At 39.2% G+C, this 23,426-nt stretch overlaps 1 protein-coding gene across 3 annotated transcripts in view; it reads left to right on the forward strand.

The window, feature by feature from the left end:
• The window catches only part of cenpe (centromere protein E), a 29,086-nt gene extending 6,630 nt beyond the window's left edge, over positions 1-22,456 (forward strand). The window contains exons 11-57 of one of the 3 annotated variants that reach the window (XM_086190043.1): positions 784-913; positions 1,020-1,139; positions 1,249-1,401; positions 1,489-1,639; positions 1,728-1,827; positions 1,959-2,202; positions 2,326-2,382; positions 2,517-2,684; positions 2,825-2,899; positions 3,243-3,311; positions 3,707-3,838; positions 4,919-5,096; positions 5,202-5,356; positions 5,502-5,741; positions 6,994-7,140; positions 7,257-7,430; positions 9,124-9,240; positions 9,345-9,515; positions 9,620-9,766; positions 10,483-10,665; positions 10,809-10,895; positions 11,237-11,278; positions 11,375-11,491; positions 11,597-11,713; positions 11,816-12,037; positions 12,122-12,202; positions 12,583-12,666; positions 12,898-13,059; positions 13,231-13,443; positions 14,199-14,282; positions 14,425-14,499; positions 14,630-14,863; positions 14,952-15,170; positions 15,706-15,801; positions 16,174-16,245; positions 16,460-16,585; positions 16,662-16,856; positions 16,979-17,188; positions 17,293-17,505; positions 17,933-18,136; positions 18,588-18,764; positions 18,855-18,955; positions 19,114-19,211; positions 19,686-19,821; positions 19,918-20,252; positions 20,345-20,383; positions 21,990-22,456. In XM_086190043.1, the coding sequence (XP_086046169.1) occupies positions 784-913; positions 1,020-1,139; positions 1,249-1,401; positions 1,489-1,639; positions 1,728-1,827; positions 1,959-2,202; positions 2,326-2,382; positions 2,517-2,684; positions 2,825-2,899; positions 3,243-3,311; positions 3,707-3,838; positions 4,919-5,096; positions 5,202-5,356; positions 5,502-5,741; positions 6,994-7,140; positions 7,257-7,430; positions 9,124-9,240; positions 9,345-9,515; positions 9,620-9,766; positions 10,483-10,665; positions 10,809-10,895; positions 11,237-11,278; positions 11,375-11,491; positions 11,597-11,713; positions 11,816-12,037; positions 12,122-12,202; positions 12,583-12,666; positions 12,898-13,059; positions 13,231-13,443; positions 14,199-14,282; positions 14,425-14,499; positions 14,630-14,863; positions 14,952-15,170; positions 15,706-15,801; positions 16,174-16,245; positions 16,460-16,585; positions 16,662-16,856; positions 16,979-17,188; positions 17,293-17,505; positions 17,933-18,136; positions 18,588-18,764; positions 18,855-18,955; positions 19,114-19,211; positions 19,686-19,821; positions 19,918-20,252; positions 20,345-20,383; positions 21,990-22,066 (6,727 nt within the window). In that variant the 3' untranslated portion in view covers positions 22,067-22,456. Of the gene's footprint in view, positions 1-783; positions 914-1,019; positions 1,140-1,248; positions 1,402-1,488; positions 1,640-1,727; positions 1,828-1,958; positions 2,203-2,325; positions 2,383-2,516; positions 2,685-2,824; positions 2,900-3,242; positions 3,312-3,706; positions 3,839-4,918; positions 5,097-5,201; positions 5,357-5,501; positions 5,742-6,993; positions 7,141-7,256; positions 7,431-9,123; positions 9,241-9,344; positions 9,516-9,619; positions 9,767-10,482; positions 10,666-10,808; positions 10,896-11,236; positions 11,279-11,374; positions 11,492-11,596; positions 11,714-11,815; positions 12,038-12,121; positions 12,203-12,582; positions 12,667-12,897; positions 13,060-13,230; positions 13,444-14,198; positions 14,283-14,424; positions 14,500-14,629; positions 14,864-14,948; positions 15,171-15,705; positions 15,802-16,173; positions 16,246-16,459; positions 16,586-16,661; positions 16,857-16,978; positions 17,189-17,292; positions 17,506-17,932; positions 18,137-18,587; positions 18,765-18,854; positions 18,956-19,113; positions 19,212-19,685; positions 19,822-19,917; positions 20,253-20,344; positions 20,384-21,989 lie in introns of all 3 variants that reach the window. The other 2 variants (XM_086190042.1, XM_086190044.1) reach the window with 2 other exon arrangements.
• The last annotated feature ends 970 nt before the right edge of the window (positions 22,457-23,426 follow it).

The following is a 23,426-nucleotide window of genomic DNA, read 5'->3' on the forward strand; positions in this document are numbered from 1 at the left end:
TTATAGTTTATCTGCATTCATATGTAACGTGTGAAACAATCCATCAGTGGCGGGGCTCGTGATATGACTTCAAAACAGTGTCACAATTATTTCCTTTTAATTTGAGTATTTGTTTAATAGTTGTTTGGTGTCAACTGCAACGTAAATATGCTAAACTATTAAAGTAGAGCAGTTTTTTGTTTTATCCTGTCAATTTAGTCTTACAGACAGGAAGTAAAACCTGATGGTCTGTTGCAACTCTGTTCCTGGCATCCATTGTCTACTTCATGTAGCTGACGATCACCCTGGCCTGCGAATACTATAATACTACAAAATAAAATAGTAGATTTCAGGAGCAAGGAGTTACAAATATCCATCAGGCTTTGCTGCCTGTCTGTAAAACTAAACTGAAGGTTAAATTCCTAAAGTGTGAAAGAACAAATTTTAAGAATGCTTAATGAATGAGGCTCGTCGTTGGTGGGAGGCACTAAATACAGGTTTGAATTGCCCTGATTTGTACTGTCTTTTATACTGACTTTCATACCTTAATTGTTACTGGTCATCAACAATAAACAGGAAGAAGTTTCAGCACAGGTATCTGTTGTTTAAACTAGGAGTATGCAGTCAGAATAGTGGAACACCTGTACCCGCAAATGTTATGTATGGACTTCTAATTCTCTAAAACACAAGGAATTTTTGCTACATCTGCAGATAGGCCAGAGGGTTCAAATTGTTAAATTTGTAATTTTTTGTGTGCATCCTTTGATATGTTCAGAAATTTGCCTAATGTCATTGTGTCTTCAGGGGTTTCACAAACTACAGAGACAGTAAGCTAACCCGCATCCTCCAGAACTCCTTGGGTGGGAACGCCAAGACGGTTATCATCTGCACCATCACTCCTGTCACACTAGATGAGACCCTCAGCACTTTGCAGGTTGGTGCAATACGCTTGTTTTGGTCTTGTACCCCTCTTTATATGTCTAGTGTAACATTCTGACTTTTGTAAACATTATCACTAAATGTACATATTTATCTATCAGTTTGCCAGCACTGCAAAGAAAATGAAGAATGATCCTCATGTGACAGAAGTATCTGATGATGGAGCTCTGCTCAAAAGATATCGTAATGAAATAGTAGACCTCAAGAGACGACTTCAGGAGGCAAGTGTTTCTGTGGCTTTAATTTCCCTCTGTAATGTTTTGACTTTTGTGTGAGACCTCCTCTCCAGCAGCTGTTCTACCCACTAATCTGTGGATGACCCTGCTGTAGGTGTCTTCAGTCACACAGACTACAGCGACAGAGAAGGAGGTTCTCTCTCAGCTTCTCCAAGAAAAGGACCAGCTCCAAAGAGAGCAAGAGGACAGGATCAAAAACCTTACCAAACTGCTTGTCACCAGCTCCAACCCAGTTCCAGTTCAGAGGGTAACCATAGCAGAAATACAGCCGTAGTATTCACATCCAGCTTTCTTATGATAACTTAAGTTGTAACAACTCCGGTCTTTTTCTAAGATGCCTAAACGCAGGGTCACCTGGGGAGGCAAGATGCTCCGGCTCGCCCGGCCATCCAACTGTGAAGGCAGTCCATCAAATCACAGCTTTGCAGAATCGGTCACGAGGAAGAGGAAAGCTGAGCGTTCCTGTTTGATGGAGCTGATGGAGGGTAAGGAATAAGAAGTACAGGAACACTGCAAATTCAAATTCCTATTTCACACATGCACCTCTAATATTTACATGGCTATTTTTATCAGATGATGAGGAATTTGACTCTCAGTGGGAGATTCCTGATGAGCCATCAGATGACATGGACATCAGTCCCAGCTTGGTGACTGTTCGTAGCATTCGAAACAGGTGAACATTTTGCTACCAGCTTTTCAGTTGGCACTTTCAAGACAGCTAATTTACTGTGTACTGTTGATACACCAGCAGAGTTCAGTCCAGATTATTCACATGTATGTATTCACTGAAATGTGTCTGTTTAGCTTGGAGGGCCGAGTGTCTGAGCTGGAGCTACAGTTGCAAACACTGGACCAGCAAAAACAGGAGGCCTTGGAGACAGTGCTGGCAACAGAACAGAGAGCAGCAGAGCTTGACCTCCAGCTTAAAACTGAAATTCAGCAGAAGCTGGAGGCCACAGAGAAGGTGGAGGCATTGGAGTTAAGAGTGGCAGACTTGGGAAGATTTTTGGAAGAACAGGGCCACGAACAGGCTGAAGCTAGTAAACAAGTATGTCCTCTCTTATTTACTTGACATTAAAGAGATGGTGGAAAAAATAGGGGGCGCCTTTTTAACACATAGCTTGTTTGTGCTAGCTGCTCTCATACTAATCCTCGCAACATTATTTTCCAGATTAGAACAGAATTTGCAGAAACAGTCCAGCTTTGTGAGACTCTGGCTACAGAGAAGGTAAGGTTTTATAGGTGCTCTTTCAAACCCTGCCCGTCAAATCTGCTACCTGCTGTCTTTATATCAAAGAACTATCAGATCAATGTATTTTGAGCGAGCATACTTGATGATTCTCACCAAATCTAATTGTTTAGGACATGGTTGTTGGCGAGTGCAACTACCTGAAGCAGGAGCTGGGCATGTTCATAGAACAGACTGAAAGCCTTGAGAGAGAGAAAGCTGCTCTTTTACAGGAACTGGAGGAGAAGAAAGAGATGGACGAGTTCAAACATCTGGAGGCAGAATTCAGGAAAGAGCATGAGGTAGTATAATATACCGAGGGCTGAGAAGTTCCTTTCTTATGTGAGACGATTTCCTTGATGGTCTTTTGTTTCTTTTTTCATTTTAGTAATTATATTTTGTGATCTATTTATTTCCACTGTGCGGTTGCATGGTGTTACAGAACGAATTACAAAATGAAATATCCAGCTTGAAGATGGCCTTGGAGTCCCGTGAACGCCAGTGTTCTGAGCTTCAGGTAAGATGGTACACTGAGTTTCTCCTCAGGTCGATCCACTCCTGACAAGAATTTCAAAAAATTATTGTAAATAGTTACAGTACACATACCCGATTTTTTTTCTATATCAATAAGTCCTAATACATTTTTTTTTTTTTTTTTTTTTTACTGAAGGTAAATATGTTGATTGTATAATGTGATAATGGCTGATCCTAATAATGGGTCAAATCACAGATTATGGATTTGAGCTTTAAGGATTTAAGTGACGTGGATGTGTGTGAACGTAACTGGCCGAAAGCTTCAGACTTTGAAGAAAAAGAAAATAAATCGTGATTCATATTGATTTATATATTTTATTTTCAAGAAAAATCTGGAAACGGTCTCTATGGAGCTGAGGAAGAAAAGTGAAATTGCTGAGGATTTACAGACCCTGGTATGTTTGGTTTTGTATCTCTTTTTTGTTTAAAAATTTAAACATCGTAGAAGATTAATAAAATCACCTTTTCACATTTGAATACTGAGTTGTCCTTTGTGAACTGTCTGTGATTCAGGTTAGAATTGTAATGTCTTTAATAATAAGGTCTTTCAGTTTTTTGGACACTGGAATAGTATTGTCGTACTAAATTTGTTTCTACAATGCAAGCATTATCCTTCAGAATATGCACACACATTAGCTCAATTTTACGATAGTTTTCGTTTTAAGTTGAAGTGCTTTAATTAGTTAAATGGTTATTTGAACATGATGCACTAATAAAAATGTGTAAACTCATCAATTCATTTGTCAGGTGTACTGTGTTATGAAATAACTTTCTTGTAACCTCCTTTAAGAATGGTAAGGACTTGGTACAGGAGGTGGTGAAGCTTCGTCGCTCTCTGGATGATGCTGAGGGACTCAGCAGAGACACAAAAAAAGAATGGGCTATGCTACGCAGTCAGAACATCGCTCTGGAGGAGATGAAGGTATTAGGGATGGACATCTTGCTCCTACCAAATGTGAAAATTACCATAGGCATGTTATACTGTAAACTATCTTTTGGAATGTTTTTATTTTACACCACATAAAAATCATGACTTTTTCTTGGGGGGGGGGGCGTACATTTATGATCATACCTGCAATATTAACCAAATTCTGACAATAATCAGAATGACACACTGCCATGTGAATAGCATTTTATTTTATAGGTCTCTGGTCAAATTCTAGAACGAAACTCCAATGTAGAAGAGGGATACAATTTTGGAGGATGTTCTCTGTGATATGTCAAAATTTTCTCCGCAGTATTTAAATAAAAATATGAATGAAAGATTCTACTAGAAATACCCTAAGACCACTTAACACTAAAGATTTACCAAAAGACAATGTCTGCAACACTCTCTATATTTATCACTGGACTCAGCAGGTTGAGCTGAGACGGGTCAGTGTACACCACTGCAGCTGAGTCATACCGAATCTTTATGGTAAACTCTCCTTTAATCTAGATATTGTCCTCTATAAAGTAAGGTCAGTAGTTTGGTTATTTCCATCCATGTAAATGTAGCCACTGATCATACTTGCCACACTAGGTGTGTGGAAATAACCTGAGTGGAACGATACAGTGGGAAGTTAAATGACTCTGACTTCAAGTATGAAACTTAGGTTAAAAAAAAAGGTCAGTTTTTCCTGCCACTGATGCCAAGTGCTTGCACAGAGCAGAATGCTGAGTCTGTAGAAGAGTACAATTTGGACTGTGATTTGGCAATATTATACTTCATTGTTACAATGTTGCTACTGAAAATATTGCAATATTATGAGGTAATTTCTTTTTTTCAGCCATCTCTAGTCTAGACCTGCTGTGCCAGAAAGATTCACTCATTGCCTCACTCTCTCTCTGAAACCTATCAGTCAACCTTAGTATTGTAGTATGGTGGGTTTCCACACGCATACCGTTGCATGGGAAACACTGGATTTGATGCTATGTTAACAGACTGTACTGTAATATTGTACATAAACTCTATGCACATTCCTTTAGCAGCTCATGTTTGATGTCATGACCTCTTATCTAGGTCACACTGACTGCGGATCATGAGAAGATGAAAGCAGAGCTACACAGTCTGCGCTCTCAACTTGAGGCAGAGAAGTCACACTACAGAAAGATGCAGAGTGACCTCCAAAAAGAGCTGAATATTGCATTTGATGAGAACACCAAGCTTACCACCCTACTAGATGGCAAAGTCCCCCATAGTAGGTTTAAAACTAAACTATTTGGATAATGTTATAGAGCATTGGATGTGTCTCCCATATTTTTTTTAAATCATTTGAAAATTGTTGACTGTGTATTGTCTTCAGATCTGATGGACAGCTTGGACCTGGAGAGAAAGGTGACTAACCTGAATAAAGAGATCGCTGCCTGTCATGACCGAGAGGGAGCCCTCAGAGCTCAGCTGGAGGAGCTAACGCCACTTCAGGCTCTTCCAAATGAAGTGAACAACCTGATGAAGCAGGTGAGACCTCACACATGACGATGAACTGTAACATAGTTGAGTAAATGAGCATGTTTCGACATTCTGCCATTATCAGGTCACAGATGTACTGTATGTATTGGTAGAACAAGGCAGACATTGTATTCATTTTTTTCTTTGATCGCAGGTATCTCAGCTGACAGAGGAGCTGAGTGACGTTCAAACTCAGAGGGACAGTCTGCTCTCTCTCCAAGCTGTGAGCCAGGAGGAGGTCCACCAGCTTAGAGACAGACTGCAGACATCTCAGGAGGAGGTCCTGAAAATCCAAGATGAGCTAAGAGCTGCTGTTGATAGGGAAAATGACCTGAAGCACACTGATGCTGAGAAGTGTCAGCTCATGGCTACTATTGAAGAGAAAGCACTGAAGGTAAGTGATGGATTACCAATGAGGATGTTCTGACATCAAGCACCCGTAGCTCACTTTAGAATAATGAACCTCTGCTAGTACACGGTGGTCCATAATCCTTGTTCAGCCATTTTCTAGTGCAGGAGTCAACAACCTTAAGCTCAAGGAGCCATTGGGACCTGATAACCATAGGAAAGAAAACATCGGGAGCCACAAAACCCTTTTGACATCTAAAGGGAAGATAACACTGCATATGTCATTTTTGTTGCCATTACGAAATCAACAAACTGCTACGGAGAAAACACAATTGTATTTTTGAATGCAACAAAAGTGTTTCTTGAGCAACTTTTCTTTTCTTGGATTTATCCATGGTTGGGCTAACTGGGATTAATAAATTCAACAAACTGCTTGCTGGCGGGTGTCACAGATCCGCAATTGTAGTATTTTGACCTTCAAGAAATTGAAAGCGTTTTATTTTGATGCTCCAAGATCACCATGATCTTTAAATTTAGAATTACATTTTTAAAAAACTGACAAATTAGGATAAATTTAAATCAAATACTCATTTACTGTCCAAAACCACAGGGAGTTGCAGCTGACAGATGAAAGAGCCACATGCGGCTCCGGAGCATGCTTTCTTTTGGAATGATGAGTCCCAACTTTCTGGTTTAAATGTGGTTGAAATGACATGGTATGAGTCCCTAAATACTAATAAGAGGAATATCAGGGGGTTATTTTTCAAACATCATAAATAACCTCCAAGGCTAAAATTCTACTTCCAGTCCCCCCTTTTTTTTTAGTATATAAAAATGACAATAATGTTTATAATGTACAGAAAAGCATCTTACTACTACATTAATGAGTACCATGTTTGTCACCATCACAACTACATTTAACTTATTGTCAAAAATTACTAAATAACTATTTGGGGGGGGTATTTAAAAAAAAAATATTTTGTAAGAGGCCACGTAAAGTAATAACTATGGTGCCATTTGAAGCATTGTACCAGATTTAGCTTCAGCTGTTTCATCTGCAGTCTCTTGGCAGGTTGCATACAATAATAGTACTTTTGTAGCTGAGGTGGCTGGTACACATACATTCTCAAAGACCATGATTTTTAAACAGCTATTATCTCCAATGTGGTCTGGATATACTGCTACTCTGTCCAGTAGCACATAACACAATGAAACTAGAAATTGTTTTAGCAAAGATTCTTTTGGAGTCACCATCAATCTTCAATCACCACCCCAAGAAGAAAATGTTTTCATTTTAGCTGGAGGAGAGGGACCAACAGCAGGCATCACTGGAAGAAGAACTGAAAGAGGCCCATCAGCTGGTGAGTGATTTTGAGGAGAGGCTGGCCCACAGTGAAGTTTCCAGGAACACAGAAGAAGAGATTAGTAAAGAACTCCAAGAACAAGTAAGCTTTATTTAATTTTTTTCCCCTCATGTTTTGTTCCTGAATTTAACCTTTTTTCTATCAATTATGTCTAAAGAACGTCAGCTCATGTTCTTTGTTTTTGTTTTTTTTCCTAGCTGGACCAGCTCAATGAAGAGCTTCAGTGTTTGCGAGCAGAGAAAAACACTTTCCTTTTTGAGCGCAATGTTCAGAGCTCCACAGAGGAGATGGAGAAGCTGCTCTCAACTATTACGTCTCTGACTGCAGAACGAGACCAGCTTCAGATGGACCTGCAGGAAAATGTGCAGATGGTGAGTTACCTAAATGTTTAAATGACCCACCCCCCCCCCAAAAAAAAGGACTATCATATATATATAGATATCTCTCTCTCTCTCTCTCTCTCTCTCTCTCTCTCTCTCTCTCTCTCTCTCTCTCTCTCTCTCTCTCTCTCTCTCTCTCTCTCTCTCTCTCTCTCTCTCTATATAGATATAGATATATATAGAGATTATATATATATAGATAATCTCTCTATATATATTATCTATATCGATATATATATATAGATATATAATCTCTCTATATATATAATCTATATCTATATCGATAGATAGATATATATATATATCTCAAACAATTGCAGCCCCAATCCCCAAATCATAAGTAAAGACCTCATATATACAGTGTAACAATGAGCAGAATCTATGTTTTTTTTTTTTACAACAGTAAATCCAGTTTGAAATTATTTTTAAAGGTATTCATAATAATCATTTTTAAAAGTATTCATAATAATTTGTTATGAAAAAAAACACTGCCAGTTTTTTACCTGTTTAAAAAAATAAATAAATAAAAAAAACAGGAACCCTGCTGTTTATGAACCAGGAGAGGTTACTCTAAGTATACAGAATGTATAATGTATAGGTGCGTATGCAAAGGAAGAAACCTGCAGAATTAAGCTAACCTGAGACCATGAAATTTCATTGTATTTTCTCAATGAGTGTTGAAATGGCTGTTAGTAAAGTGAACAGGAGGTTTCAAGGAGGAATATTGCTACCTGAACAATAATCTAAGTTTTTATTGAAATTATAGTATGGCCAAGTGCAGTATTAGCACCTGCACAGTGTCTGTCAAAAGTCTGTATGAAGTAGTGTGGTGCCAGCATATTCTACAGACTTAGAAATGCATATCTTTCTTTGTTTGTTTCAATATGTGTTATCTATTTAATCAGAAGTAATGACACCATCTTATATTTGGAATCATATTGCAATTTCAATATTATCAAAACAGCTGACTGAGTTGTTTTGACTAATATTGAAATTTGAATTGGCATAGTCACACAATTGTCAAACCAGCTATGTGTTATATACTTACTATACAAGTTAGTCTATTTTAGAAATGGCATCTGGTGGAAAGTGGGTGTTGTTGGTAATATTGCAACATTGCAATTTCAATATTTGTCAAAACAACTCTGTCTGCGCCGAGTTGTTTTGACAAATATTGAAATTGCAATATTAGTCAAAACAACTCGGTCAGCTCTGTTTTCCTAATCAGTCAGCCCTATTATTACTTTAATCAGAATCTTGACAACAGACAATATTTTTGACAGAGCACACGTCAGTTTATGGAGTTCATTTTTGTACATGCTCTGCTTGCAAAGCTCAGTCTGGGATGACTCATTATACACACGATTCATGTGAAAATTGTGTTCTTTCACATCAGTGCCAGGAGTATGTTTTATTTTGTGGTAGTGTTTACTGCATTGAGAACAAGCATCTGGCTGTGCCTGTTGATTTTTTTCTCGGCTGACCAAATGCTCCCAGTCAAAGCAGGAGAATGTGAACGATTCTCATCGGCCGTGCAGGGGCTTCTAAAATAGACTGACTTGTATAGTTAGTATATAACACATGGCTGGTGGACAATGGTGTGATTATGCCATTTGTGACAGTTGTGGACACTGAAAAATTCTTGTTACTATAATACTGATTTATAATTTCTCTGTCTTTGTAGGCTGCCGAGACTCAAGGTCTCCTCCATTCTCTTCAAGAAGAACTTAAAGAACAGAAGCAGAAGAATTTTGATCTGGTCAAACACAATGAGCAGAAGGAGTCTGATTTAAAAGACAATGTAGGTGAAATGTTTTTTAGAGTACAATTTACTTATTTATTTTACTTTTACTGTAACTTCATTGTAAACTGTCTGAAGGTGATTTGACTTTCCATGTAAAACAGATTCAGAAGCTGTCACTGGAGCTTCAGACTGTGTGTGAGGCGAGAGAGACCCACCAGACAGCTGATGCTCATAGCTCTACAGAGGAGATGGAGAGGCTGCTCTCTGCAGTCTCATCCCTTGCTGCAGAGAGAGACCAGGTCAAGATGGACCTGCAGGAAAATATTGAGATGGTCAGTTGCTCCTCAATTACTATGCTAATCTGTTAGCTGTTTACCTTTGCCTGTCCATTTTTGATGTATAATACCCCAAAGTAAAATAAACATCTATCAAACAGATGATTGAGAATCAGGAGGAGCTTAGAGTGGCCCTGGATAAGAACTGCAAGCATCAGCAGCGTATCAAAGAGTTGGAAACGCAAAGATCTAACTCCAAAGGACCTACCAGTGACATACGTGCACAGCTGGAGGAGCTGCAAAGAAATGTAAGTTATCAGTGCATCAGGAAAGGGACATTTTACTCTGCACCATTCAAATATATTCATTACCCAATTACCACCTCCCTGTGGCTTGTTGTCATAGCAATGGTGTGAGAATCAACTTTGAGATCATTTTCAGCATGACAGTCAATGCATTTTACTAAAGGTACTTCATTTATAAACAACTCATTACAGGTTATTTATTGTTTAATATGAATTTAACATCAGTCAGCTACTTGTGAGAGATCAGATCTGCTGTCCAAAACAAGGTTTCTAAAGAGTTGGAATAAGAAAAATAATGATGAAACACAAACAACACTCTCCAATGAGTCTCTCCAATGAATGGTCCGACATGTTTTTACATCAGTTTTCTGCTGAAATGCAGAATGGTATAAGTTATTGCTCGTGGTCTCTTCACAATTGCATTGCAACAGACTGGCTTCTTTATAACAGTGGAAGCCAAGAATATTGCAAATTGCCAGACCAGTCTGACACAAAAACACAATGATTTCATCGGAACAAAACTCAAATCAATCAAGCCTCAGGGTTGTATTAAAGTGCAGGAGCAAGCAAGTCCCCCTACTCAGCATGGGTAGAGGTTACAAGAACATGACTGATGATATCAAGGTTTTATATCCCTTATTATCATAATCTCACTACAAAAAGGTATATTTTCCAAGCAATTGGATATGCGACTTATTTAGTTTTGTCCACTTTGACAGACAAATTCTCTGACTGAGGAGCTAGAAAGTGTGAAAGCAGAGAGAGACAGTCTTCAGTCTGAGATGGAGAAACTGCTGAGCAGAGTAACATCTCTCAATGAGGAGCGAGACCAGCTCCAGGAGATACTGGAAGGACTGAGGCAGGAGAAAAACCACCTCGGAGCAGAACTGGAGGACAGGATGGTGTGTATTCATTGATCCCTATGAAAAGATCATTCATGAGTTTATGTCTATTGAATCCTCCTTTTGCTGGAAAGAAAAGTGAAAAGAAAAAAGAGTGAAAAGGCAAACATTGGTCTTTTTTTCTCTCTTTTTTTTGTACACAGGCTGCTCAAGCTGGGTTTTCACAACCAGAGATGTTGAACTCACCAGTGGAACCACATGATGAGAGAATAACACAACTTCAGCAAGAGGTAAAGGGTTAGTTTGTCAGTTACAGTTAATTTATATAAATTAATTGAGTATCCGCCGGACAGCCAGTTGCACTATCACTTTCTAAATTGACTAAGCATATTTCTCAAATTGGCAATCTGTATAGAACCATCCAGGGTAAACAAGTTGGAGGATATTCAAAAATAAAATTACATTCTACTGGCAGGAAGGACATGAAGAAATGTAGTTTAGAGTTGAAGTTGTTGCTGTGTAAAATTTAAATGTGAGGGCAAAAACCTCTGTTCAGAACTACAGTAATGCTACCATTAGATTGTATAGTAATATCCAATCAGGATTTTGATTTGATGCTGTCAATGAGCAGAAGAGCTACTTGGAGGCTAAGCTGCAGCAGAACACAGATGTGGTGAGTGATAAACTGCTTGCTTGTCTCCCATATATCAATGTTCATCTTTGTATGTGGGTGACTGTAAAAAAAATTTTGACTTTGGTGCCATTTCAGGCAGCAGGGTCTCAGAGCCTTCTACATTCCCTTCAAGAGCAACTCCAAGAGCAGAGTCAGAGAAACATTGACCTGGAAAGATTAGGTCAAGAAAGGCAGGCTCAGCTTGAGCAACAGGTTTGTTCCTGTAGTTGTATTTCTCCCAGAGAAGCTAGAGTGTCATGTTCAAATGGCCTGTTTTCCTTTCAATGTTTTTTTTCAGTGACATTCTCTTATTTTTAGGTTACAGAGACTCAGATGCTCCTCCAATCACTTCGAGAGGAGTTTCAAGAGCAGAAGCAAAAGAATTCTGACCTTGTGAAACTGAGTCAGGAGAGGGAATGTGATTTAGAGCAGAGGGTGAGTAGAGATTTTTTTTTCCACTGGTGAATAAAAAAAGAGTTCAAGTTTCAAAATTTGTGTCAATTGTCTGTTTTCTCATTAATCCTTCCATTAAAACAGCTAAAGACTGCAGCTGAAGAGCTAGAATGTATTCAGACAGAGAGGGATTCCCTGCTGTTTGACAAAGAAACTGGCCGTCAGACTTCCAGTGAGGAGATGGAGAAGCTGTTGGGCAGAGTGACATCTCTCAGTGAGGAGAGAGATCAACTGCAGGAGACATTGGAGGGACTGAGGCAGGAGAAGAAGCAGCTTCAAGCAGAGCTGGAGGAACAAATTGAGATGGTACAGTCCAACCTCACGTTCTCCTACTTGATATAGCAGCAGTTTAGGAAGAGTCTGACAACAAATATTCTGTTTGTTGGTCAGATACAGTGTGAGTTCCAGCAGCAGCTCAGCTCTGAGCCACATTCTCTGAAAGAAGAGCAGGAGGCTGAGCAACGTCGGCAGGTGGGATCATGTACCACAAATGTAGCTTGATTTGACTCTGACAAGGCTCATGAAGCAAGAAACATCATATTATTGTATTTATTCTTCAGTACTGAACTAAATCAGCCCCTTGTGATGAAAATTTTTTAAAAATGCCTATACTGTGAGAAATGCTAACTTGCAATGAAACTTATGAAGGCTGAACTTGATGATGTCATATCTCAGCCCCAAATTTCAGAAAAACGTGTCATTTTTCTTTGAAGTAGTGCTTTTAAGACCCTGATCATTGCTGCTGGCAGCTTTAATTCTTTGGGTTTTCATTTTATTGTCTACATGCACTCTCCTATTTTCTTGGACTGATCAGTGAAATCTCTGAAAATACATTTATTCATGATGCTTAGGTCGAACAACTGGAGGAGCATCTGGAGAAAAGTAAGAAGGAGGTGAGCCTGTTGAAAGCTGATCTCGAAGAAAATGTAGAATTGGTGAGTTGTTTTACCTTCAAATCCTTTTTTTAAATAAGAAAACAAAAGCCTTACTGAGTAATTTTGTACAAGTAAATGATATAAGAATCTTTAAAAAGAGGGGGAGCATAAACAAATTGTTGACCTAGGCAGGACTGGTGAACACTTTTGGCCATATGGATTATGAAATGTTTTTATGTGGATCATAATCAATAGCCCTCCATGGTTTTTGCTCTTAATCAATTTTTCAAGATGATCGAGAACCAGGGGGAGCTCAGGGTTGCTCAGGAGAAGATCTGCATTCTACAGGAGGAGATCAACATGCTGAGGAGTCAGAAGGCGGAGCTGGAGAGCAGAACAAGTAGAGGGAGTGACATCGAGAAGACTGAATGCTTAGAAGAGCTTCAACTTAAGGCAGGGAACCTTTTTTGCATGAAGAATACAAAGAATTTACATTTGTCTAAAGTTTGCTTTACTACGTGAAATCCTAGGTACTTTGCTGATTTTTAGGCCAATGTGTTGTAACCATCATGAATGAAACAACATTGTCAAGTGTGTTTCCAATTATCTGTGTTATGTTTGCAGATTCAGATGCTGACTGCAGAGCTAGAGAGTATGAAAGTAGAGAGAGATGCTCTGCAGTCTGAGAGCACAGCTGAGAGGGAGAAGCTGTCCAGCAGAGCAGTGTCTCTCAGTGAGGAGATGGATCAGCAGCAGGAGATACTGGAGGGACTGAGGCAGGAGAAAAACCAGCTACGAGCAGAGCTGGAGGACCGAATGGCAACACAAAAATCTGAGGTTTGTTTTAGATTGTTTTACTGTTCCACAATGTTTTTGATTTTATGAAAGTTTAACAAACATCAACATGACTGATATGGCCAGCCAGTGGTCGCAAGGATGAATCAAGCTGACACAACTTTTCCAAGTCTGTCTGTCAATTTGTAATAGTTCAACCTCAGCCTGTAAAGGTCTGTGTGTGACTGTTGTGAGCTGTATAGCTTGGGATGTTAGGGTAGTTCTCAACCATTATTCTCTCCTCATTTATTCTTATAATGATGCCAAACAACAGATAGTTGCCGTAAAATGAGAAAAGAAGAAGCTGTTTTGCTTGAGTGGGTGTTTTGCAGTACATTAATGTGATATGTGTTTTGGCCGTAACAGATTGCAATAACTAAAAAAAAAACAGTATATACTTCAAACTTATCCATCATTACTGAAGTTAATGGAGAAGCCATAAAGTTTGAAAACTAGAATAAAACTAGAGATAGTCCAGTACTTCTAAAATCTTTATCTTCCTTTTGTGAAAGTTTAGTGAGGCAGCTGAACAAAAACAACTAGCCCTTTGGGAACTGACTAGCTAGGAAACTCTGGGGTTTTGAAATGACTCCTGCATACACAAATTTTTTTTGGGGGGGGGGGGGGGGGGATGAAGACACCACGAAGAATTATAGTTTCTAGTGGTTGTATTTACTTGGCATCAACATTGAAAAAGAGTGAGAATATGATCCTGTCATATTTACTTTCAGTCACTTTGCCTATATTTATTTCAACAGATAGCAGAGTTGAACACTTCTCTACAAGCTGTTACTGCACAGAGGACACAACTAGAAGATGAACTACTGCACAACATGAATATGGTGGGAGAACTGGTCATAATGACTGCACAGTTTCGGAATTTTTTGGTGGTTGGAATTATGTTGTAAATTTTGTACCTAATAGTTTATGACCTTTTTATTTTTTAGTATTAACTCGATGACACTGACATCATTTTGTTTATAGGCTTCCACAGCGCAAGATCTTTTAAAGTCAGTCCAACAGGAGCTGGATGAACAGAAGCAGATGACTTCTGATCAGGTTACAAGAAAATTTGGATCACCAGTATAATGTCCTTTATCTCAAGTGTCATGAATAGCAACGTTGCCTCAATAAACATGATTGTCCACAGAGGGACAACCCTTTTACCTCTGCCTGTCTGTCCTTACAGATAAGGACTTTAACAGAAAAACTGGAGAGTGCTGAGATCGAAAGAGATGTCTTACTTGCTGAGAAGGATGTCAGCCATCAGTCATCCGCAGAGGAGATTGAGAAGCTGACATGCAGAGTGACGTCTCTCTTTGGAGAGAAAGAACAACTGCAGAAGATGCTAGAGGAGCTGAGACTGGAGAGTGACCAGCTCAGAACCAAGCTAGAGGAAATAATGGAAACACTACAAACTGAGGTTTGCTTGTAAATGATTCTTGAAATGAGCTGTACACGTAATCCTAAAAGTAAAGTAACCTGTCAAACTGTTTCCTTCCTCACAGAAGAAGACTTTGACTGAGACTCTAGGGGGAGTTGTAGCAGAGAGAGACAGCCTGCTACTTGAGAAGGAAAGTAGCCACCAGACCTCCACCAAGGAGCTGGAGAGTCTGCAATCCAGAGTGACTTCTCTCAGTTATGAGCGTGATCAGTTACAGGAGACACTGGAGGGACTGAGGGAGGAGAAAAACCAGCTCCAAGAAGAGGTGGACAACAAGATGAACACGGTAAACTTGTGCATTTATAAGCCAGAAATGTATAAGAATTAAAGCAGTTGTTTCCAGAATCAATATTCTCCCTTAGACAATATAGGTGTCAATGAATCACGACAACCTGTCTCTCTCAATGTCAATAAAGACTGCTACATTTTATTTACCCTTTTTAATAAAAAATCTGAAAAAAAGACGAACCACTGCACACATATATAGACAAAGGACACATCAGTTATCACATTCTGCACTCATTTTCAATTTCCTCCGTGCTTCTGATTCTGTGAACCATGTTGGTGGAACTGAAAATCCACATTTTAAATGACTGGCTGTAAGTATGTCATTCTGAGCATGCCTCATTAGCGAAAAGATATGATGGGTCGCTTATGAGCCATGGAGGGAGCAGGCTTTTTTGTTATTTGCTTTCATGGTCAGTTGCATTTCATGCAATTAATTGAAACTGAAATTCTATTCCACTCTTGTTCTTTTTTAACTTCTGAGGCATCTGTCATTGATGTATTATTGTTGTATGTCTGATCCTTGTCAACTGCAGATCTCTACCATCCAGGAGAAACTGACTGAGCAAAAGCAGTTCAACTCGCAGCTGCAGGCTGATACACAAGAACGGGAGGGCAAGCTACAACAAGAAGTATGTTGCATAAAAAACTACATCAGCAGCCAATTAGCTCAGCAGAGAAAGTTGGAAGCACCTTGCAATTCATGCTAGCAACTGTAAAGCTCACTATCCTATTACCACTTTGTAATCCATGCAAAAATTGCAGAGAGATCACACTGGTTTTGCAGAGTTTTTTGTGGGTTATGGTACAGTCTACATTTTTATTCCCAAATAAAATGATTATATTTGGTCTCAATTAGTGCCGCCATGTTCCCAAATTTCAGCAATTACTATAATTACTGGTAAATTCATCATAACGAATGTTTATCACTGCTATCTAACCAGATTTTACCAAGTCTAATGATGCCTGATCTGAATGAGCTGTCCCTCCCTCTTTTATCTCAGGTACAGCAGCTCGAGGAGCAGCTGAAAACATCCAGAGGAAAGCAAACACTTGCTGAGGCTGAAGCACAGCAGGTTAGTATATAAAATAGTCAGCTTTTTTGGAGATCTGTTGCTGAGCAGGAGAGACAGTTTGAAGTTTTCCTATTCCATCTGTCATTTAACTGCCCACAAACTTTATCAAGATATTATGGCATACCAGGATGTTTAAGACTGAACAAGTACAGTTTCAGTTGTGTGTGAAAGAGAGGCGAAAAATAAATGACGTTATTTGTTTTCCACCTTTCAGTTGCTCTTTGAAGCAAACACAACCATATCTGTGCTTAAAGAACAGCTGAGCACTTTAGATCAGAGCACCAGTGGTGTCAAGAAGACGGCGTCTTCACGGCTTGAGGACTCCACTCTGCAGCTTCAGGTACTTCCTCTTCTGAATATTTCAACATCTGCTTGTGATACAAAGCCAGCCTGTAAAATGACTGATATCATTGCAGGAGACATTCAGAAAATTCCAGCACTTTATAGACACCTGTTCCAAGTATGACTCCACTGCCATGGTGAAGGCCCTGAGTGGGCAAAGCTCCCTGAAATACTCAGATATAAGCTGGCTTCCTAAACCCACCGTGAAAGCCTATGAGGCCGTCGGTCAACTGGGACTGCAGAGTTTACAGAGTCTGGGAAATATTGGCGTAAATATCCTTACACTGTTTAAATTCATTTAATAGTCTTACTTTTCTGTTCAATGAGAATCCAAGCCTTCCCCTGTTTTTTGTTCTCTTTTGTTTTTGTCCTTTGCTTTTTGCTTTCCCAGGAGCACCTACAGGTGTGTGCTAAGCTGTACAGGAATCTGTTTGAGAAGCTGGTGAAGACAGATTTGGGTCTCTATGAGGAGCAACGTCTGCAGGATGTGTTGCTGTGCAGAGCACAAGCACCCATCTACTCTGTTAAAGATGAGGACTTCAGCACCCTGTGGGAACACAGACTGACTGACCTGCTCAATAACCGACAGCAATATCTGCAGGTATCCAGCAGGAGATGATCAAGTTCTTTTCTCAGTTCTCCATGCATATCATATTATTATAATGAGTTCTGTCATTTCAACATTTTTCTTTTTAAATTTTATAGAAAATGGGCAATGTCTTAGAGAAGCTCTGGGCCAATTTGGCGTCTTACCCCAGTGAGCTATCAGCTGAGGTCAAAGAGAGGGAGAGGTTCCAGGAGCAGCTGCAGGCAGCATTCACCAACCAGCCAACAAACTTCAGCGAGCTGGACAGCCTCCTGAGCTGTGAGCTGGACCGCAGATCTGCAGTGGCACAAAAAAGAAAGATGACTCTCCAGGTAATCGTGTTTGTCCATTTTGTTATTTACCTCTGTCGCCGTTGTGTTTGTTGGCAGAAACACTTCTAACACTGAAATTAAAAATTGAAATTACACTGTGCAAAAGGTTGAATTGAGCACCTTTTAAATTGATACCAGATCAGGACATTTTGAGAGGAATGTTTGCGCCTCCATGTATGATATTTTTTTAAAGTGTTTTTGTGTGTTCAACCTCTAATGAACATTGCATATCTCAAACCCCTCAAAATTTGTATCAGAGGTCCACTTGGACTCAAGGATGAACTGATTAGATGTTGGTGGTCAAAGGGCAATATCAAGTGACTTCACAAATCACAGTATTGTCCATAATTAACATAAGAATTCATTGGAGGATTGAAGCTTCACCTCAAAACAAATGTTTATCGTCTTGCATCCCTGTTTCTTGCAGGGCATCATTGATGAACATAATGTTGTGTGTGCTGAGCTGAAGCAGCTGGAGACTCAGACAGAATCTCAGCTGACTGAGGAGAGAAGCAAGCGATTGACTCTGCATCAGGCACTGGAGGGAGCTCCTCTAAAGACGGAGCTCTCGCTGCTGAAGGACAACCAGCAACTTGTTCTTCATCTCCAGCAAGCTGAAGAGAAACTCCATGTATGTCTGCCATAGCTGTTTGATGTGTTTTTGATTTCATCAAGTAGGAGCATGCAGTAAAAAGTGAGCCTTGCCAGACTTGAAGTCCCTCACAAAGCACAATTATTTGTAATAATAGCTCATTGCCATCATGTTGCCTTGATCCCTTCCCAATTTTGACATTCACACTAGAAATAGTAGAAAAAATAACGCTTTTGTCGTCACTGGACGATGTTAATTTAAATTTATTCATGGAAAATTTATGTTACTCATTAATTGACTGTATAATACAGATCTTTTATTTCTGTGTCATAACTTTTCTACCACCGGCAATGTGAATAGATATTTTCATGAGGATTTCTAATTTTTGTGACTTATTTGTCTGGCTTCTGGCCTGTAAACGCTGTCTCAAATAAGAGTAGCATGTCAGAGAAAACTATAAGTAACTGGTTGCAATATTTGTTTTTATTAGGCCTTGCATGTACAGAATGAGCAGCTAGAAGAGGCCCAGGTCAAAGCTGAACACAGAGTGTCCAACCATAAACAGGCTACCCAGCTCCTGCAGACTGAACTGCAGGACAGCAGAGCACAAGTGGAGGAAAAAGAGAATGCAATCCAAATACTGAAAAGCAAACTGCGAGAATCTGAGGTTGGTCTCCACATCTATCTTCAGCTCTTTTGTCACAGTACTTTTTGAGGCTTGTTTTTTCATTTCCATTTTCATATTTCCCTGATGTAGATGAATGCATCACCTAGCGCTATGGAGCTTGAGAAATTCCGGACTAAATTGTTCAAAATGGAGGTGGAGTTGAGTTCAGCATCTGACAAACACAAACAAGAGTGAGGAGCCTTTTATCACTTACTTCGTGGGACTGGGGCATTTTGATTGTTTGAATTCGACCTTAGGTGTCTGCAGATGGGCTAAACCTGTCTTTCAGGTTGCAAGATACATTGCAGTCCCTTTGTGATTGTCCTGACTGGCTTTTTGTCCCTGGCAGGATCCAGAGGATGACCACAGTGCTGAAGGAAAAGGAGGAGACTGTGAGAAAGCTGAAGGAAACACTGAGGAAATCACAGGAACAGGGAGAAGGGTCATGTAAGTTCATCATGCTCCAGAGCTGCAGCTCATGCCAACATGCTTCTTTTGGGATAATTGCTTATAGGCATGTAAAAGGCTCCAAATTAAACTGAAACATCTGCATTATAAATATAACAATCAAAAAGTATTTTTTAAAAATTAGTCACACATAGATCATGGTTCTATAGCGTAGGCCTATTGTATTTTTTTTTAATACTATTTTATAATGTAACATAGAATGAATTTGGCTATTTTTCTATGTGTATATAGCCATAAGGTAACCTAGTAGCTACCTGCAAGTGAATCAGGAAAAAAGTATATATGTTGGTGGTTTGAACACTAAAATGTATGACCAAACTGGTATCAAAACACCACCAAGAGCAGCTTAACACCCCTCTCAAAAAGCTTGTATCCAGACCCCCTCCCAACAATTTCTGAACTTCTCTTTTGAGAAAATGCTATCTAACATAGATGTCACAAATTTGTCTTCAGTCCTGCAGGGTGAGGACCTTCACACCAGGCTGACAAACCCCAGAGGTTTGGTGATCAAGAGCAGCATCCTCTTGGAGAAAAACAAACTGGAGGAGGACATCAAACAGCTTCAACTCAAAATAACTGAGCTTGAAAGGTAAGATGCATCCATAGAGGGACAAACTGGCTGATATGATTCACTGCATCACTTGGAGCTACTCTCTGAAGTCTGTTCCACTGTTCTATTCCCTAGTTTGGTTTCCAGTCAGCAGCAAGAGATCAGCAAGTGGAAGAGTAGAGCCATTAAGCTGAAGACCAAAGGGGAGGTGGAAAAGCCATCTTCACCCTGTACTCCCACCAAGAGGGGGTTTCCCCTCACCTCAGATTCCTTATTCAATTCACCAAAGAAGTTCCTGGTGACTCCCAAGAAGATTCTGGACTCTCCCAGGAAGCCGCTGGATTCTCCAAAGGTCTCTGTGCTGGACTCACCTAAAAGCAGTTTCTTTGATGTTGGCGGAAGCTCAAAGCTGCTGTCCAGAAACTGCCCCAAGCAGTTCTTCGATAACTCCAACCTTGGAACCCTTCCAGGTAAGCTACATCTGAACCTGATCCCCTTTTGTGAAGTAGGTTGTCTGTTCATCTTAACATGGTAAAGAGTTGAGCTGTGTGTATGTTGCCAGAGATTTCCCAGGCTCCTGACTGGACCAATGGAGTGACAGGTAACGGCTGTAAATCACTGGTGTATTTTGGCTTTACTAACACAAGCATGAGGTGTTGGGATTTCACCACTCTTCCCCTCACTCCACAGTACTTGAATCAGGAGTGAGGCACATCCACCTTTAGTGTATCAATACTTCAGCCTCTATGATGAATACTGTGTTACAGTATATCATTATAAAATTTGTCCTGACCCACGTAGTTATGGCAGCCATACTTTTGTTTGTTACTGTTCTGTGAGCGACAAAAGAACAACACTCACTTTATTTTTTCAATTTGATGTGATGGTTTGCGGAGGTTCTTGGCAATACCTAGCCATATATATTATGTAAAACTACCATGTGAGATACTGCAGAAGAGTTTGTAGGTCATGACAAACCTGGAACAATGGCAATTTCCAGATCTGGATAGGTTTTTGAAATAAATTGAAGCTTGAATAATTGAAATTGGTGTCACAAATATTTTAGAATATTAGAGTTCGTGTTTCATTGAATGTTGACTGAGACAAATCTCTTTTGGTCAATACCTTGTTTCCACATTGCTCTGTGTACATATGTGAGTCATTTGGAGGAATATCCATGCATCTAGGTTTTGAGAAACAGACAAAATTAGCTCCCTACACCTGGTGGTCCATGGGGGGGGGGGGGGGGGGGTGATCTTTGTATGAAATTACAGACAACCGTATGTGGAAACAAGGCATAACACTTAATACCTGTTATCAAACCACATAGCTTGCCATTAATTTTAATCAAATCTACACTGGTAAATATTTTACACAGATTTGCCTTTTTATTTTTCATGTGTAAACAGAGGTCTCAGAAAATATATGGTGATGACAGTTTTTTCTCAAAAGTTTGGTAAAGTCATGGAGATTTATTGGTTGACGTTTATGAAGCCTGCAGTAGGTTAGATTCAGCATGAAAATTACCAGTAAGGCTCTGACTAAGACGAACAAAGTCATATGATTAGATGCTGCTATAATTCAAGTCAAAGTTAGGGCAAAGAAGGTCAATACCGCAATTGAAGATTCTCCATTATCTCAGTATTGGTCTACTAAGTGGTACCATGTGGATTTTTGAGAGCATTTGAGTCTGCTCGTGTGAGAGAGAGGTAGAGCATGCTGCTGAGCAAGTCAATGGGCTGTGTAGATCTCCCCAATATAAAATAGATTTGATTGTCTTCAAAATGAAAATAGGAAACCAACATGTCAGTATCTTTAAAATTAGGAATAAGGCAAGCATGTCCTGAACACCTGTCAAACAACAATTCCACAACCAGTCGATGAGACAAAAAACATTAAAACTATTAATTTGTCAATTAGTCTGAACTGTTCTGTGGAATCCTTCAACTAGAATTGGGACAATATGGCCGGTCACATTTTTTTTTAGGAGCAGTAGGCAGACAGACCATAAAACTATTTTTGTGCTGGTTTACATTTTGAACCATCAGTAAAGGGTCTGTTACATTTCCTGACTTGAGCCACTTGTGCTTTTAACAAATATATTACATTTAAATGCTGATGAACACTGAGTGGTTGGTGAATTCTAATTCTTTTAGTCTTTAAAATGTCTGCTGCTTTGTCTCATGAAAGTCTTGTTTGTTGTACAGATGCAGCAGCAGCCGCTGGAAACAAGGAGTGGTGGCCTCAGTCTCCTAAGGAAGAGGAGATGTGTAGAACCCAGTGACGGCTTCCCCATGTGCAATATTTTAAATCTTTTTTTCCTGATTTTTACAGTCTTGTCTGTTTTTAATTATTCTATATTAAAGCATCTCATAATAATGTAATGCCTCCTTTGTCAGTGATAAGGCTGTCCATGACTTTATCTCCATGAGGACAATAGAGAAAGCTTTATTTTGTGTCAGTTTAGTATCTCTGCTAAAAACCTGTTTTCCTTCAAAACATAGATGCATCTATGAGGATGGCCTCCAGACCTGTATTTAATGTTCTGCTTACAGTTCTAATTGCTGTCTGATATGTTTTTTTTTTCCAATAATAAGAGCAAAATTATCTCGTGAAATATTCTGAGAATGACATTTGTTCTCCTGCATCACTTAAAATCCACTTCCACTGAATAAACCAATCTTTTTCTTCTCAAAGATTGAAAATATTGTAGTTCTTAACTAAATTTCTGCATAGCTGTGGCCACTTTTCCGATACACCACTAAAAGTGACAATATAATTTTATTTTTTCATACAAATATTTGAATGTGTAGTATATTTAGATTGCATTGATCACCTGTAACAGATACAGTAACTTTTCCTCACAATTTTTTTGTTTTCTTAGAGAGGCACTGATCCATGTTTTTTTTTTAAATTTCTGATCCAGAATCCAGTATTGTTGGAATTATTCTTACATCATGATGCTGGGGTAAACCACACACCACTTCATTTTACGAAAGAGGGACAGAAATATACAAAAATTACTTTTACTTTACATTTTAGTACCAAAGCAATTTATTTGAACTGTGGATTGGTGATGTCTTTTACTGTTACAGCAGTTTCATGGTCCAGTGCAAGCAAGGAAACTGAATATGGATCTGCACCATCATTCAGATACCTGAGCTGTGCATAAAGTCAGCCCATATGTAAATAAGGTCACTGTTGGCACCTGATTCCAATATTCCTCATTTTTTAATATTCAACATACACGATGACTACCTCTGCTATTTATGTCATTAGGTAGTTATGTGGTTTATGAACTGCACCGTCTCATAAAAACTAGATGTATTGTTGGGCTGAGTTGTGCTACCTTTGCTCAGCATCAGACAACACTAATCAGATATCAGTAAATAAAAAAAAAAAAGGTAATGCAAGTATGTCCTTTTTCAGCCTCTGGAACATAGCGTTGTTTTTAACAATGTTACAAAGTATTTCTCAAATAAAACAAGTCAGATAAAATTAAGGCAAAGATGTAGACATACATAGAAGAGAGTAGGAGAAGTACATCAACTGTCTCCAAAAGCTAAATCTTAACCCTATCCCAACGTAGTAAAAAATGTTTTTTTCTCAGATTTCAAATTTACACACTTATATAATTATAATTC

This window comes from Aulostomus chinensis, chromosome 20 (genome assembly GCF_037954235.1).
Source record: "Aulostomus chinensis isolate RoL2024-O1b breed Wild chromosome 20, RoL_Achi_v1.0, whole genome shotgun sequence".
Lineage (NCBI taxonomy): Eukaryota > Metazoa > Chordata > Actinopteri > Syngnathiformes > Aulostomidae > Aulostomus > Aulostomus chinensis.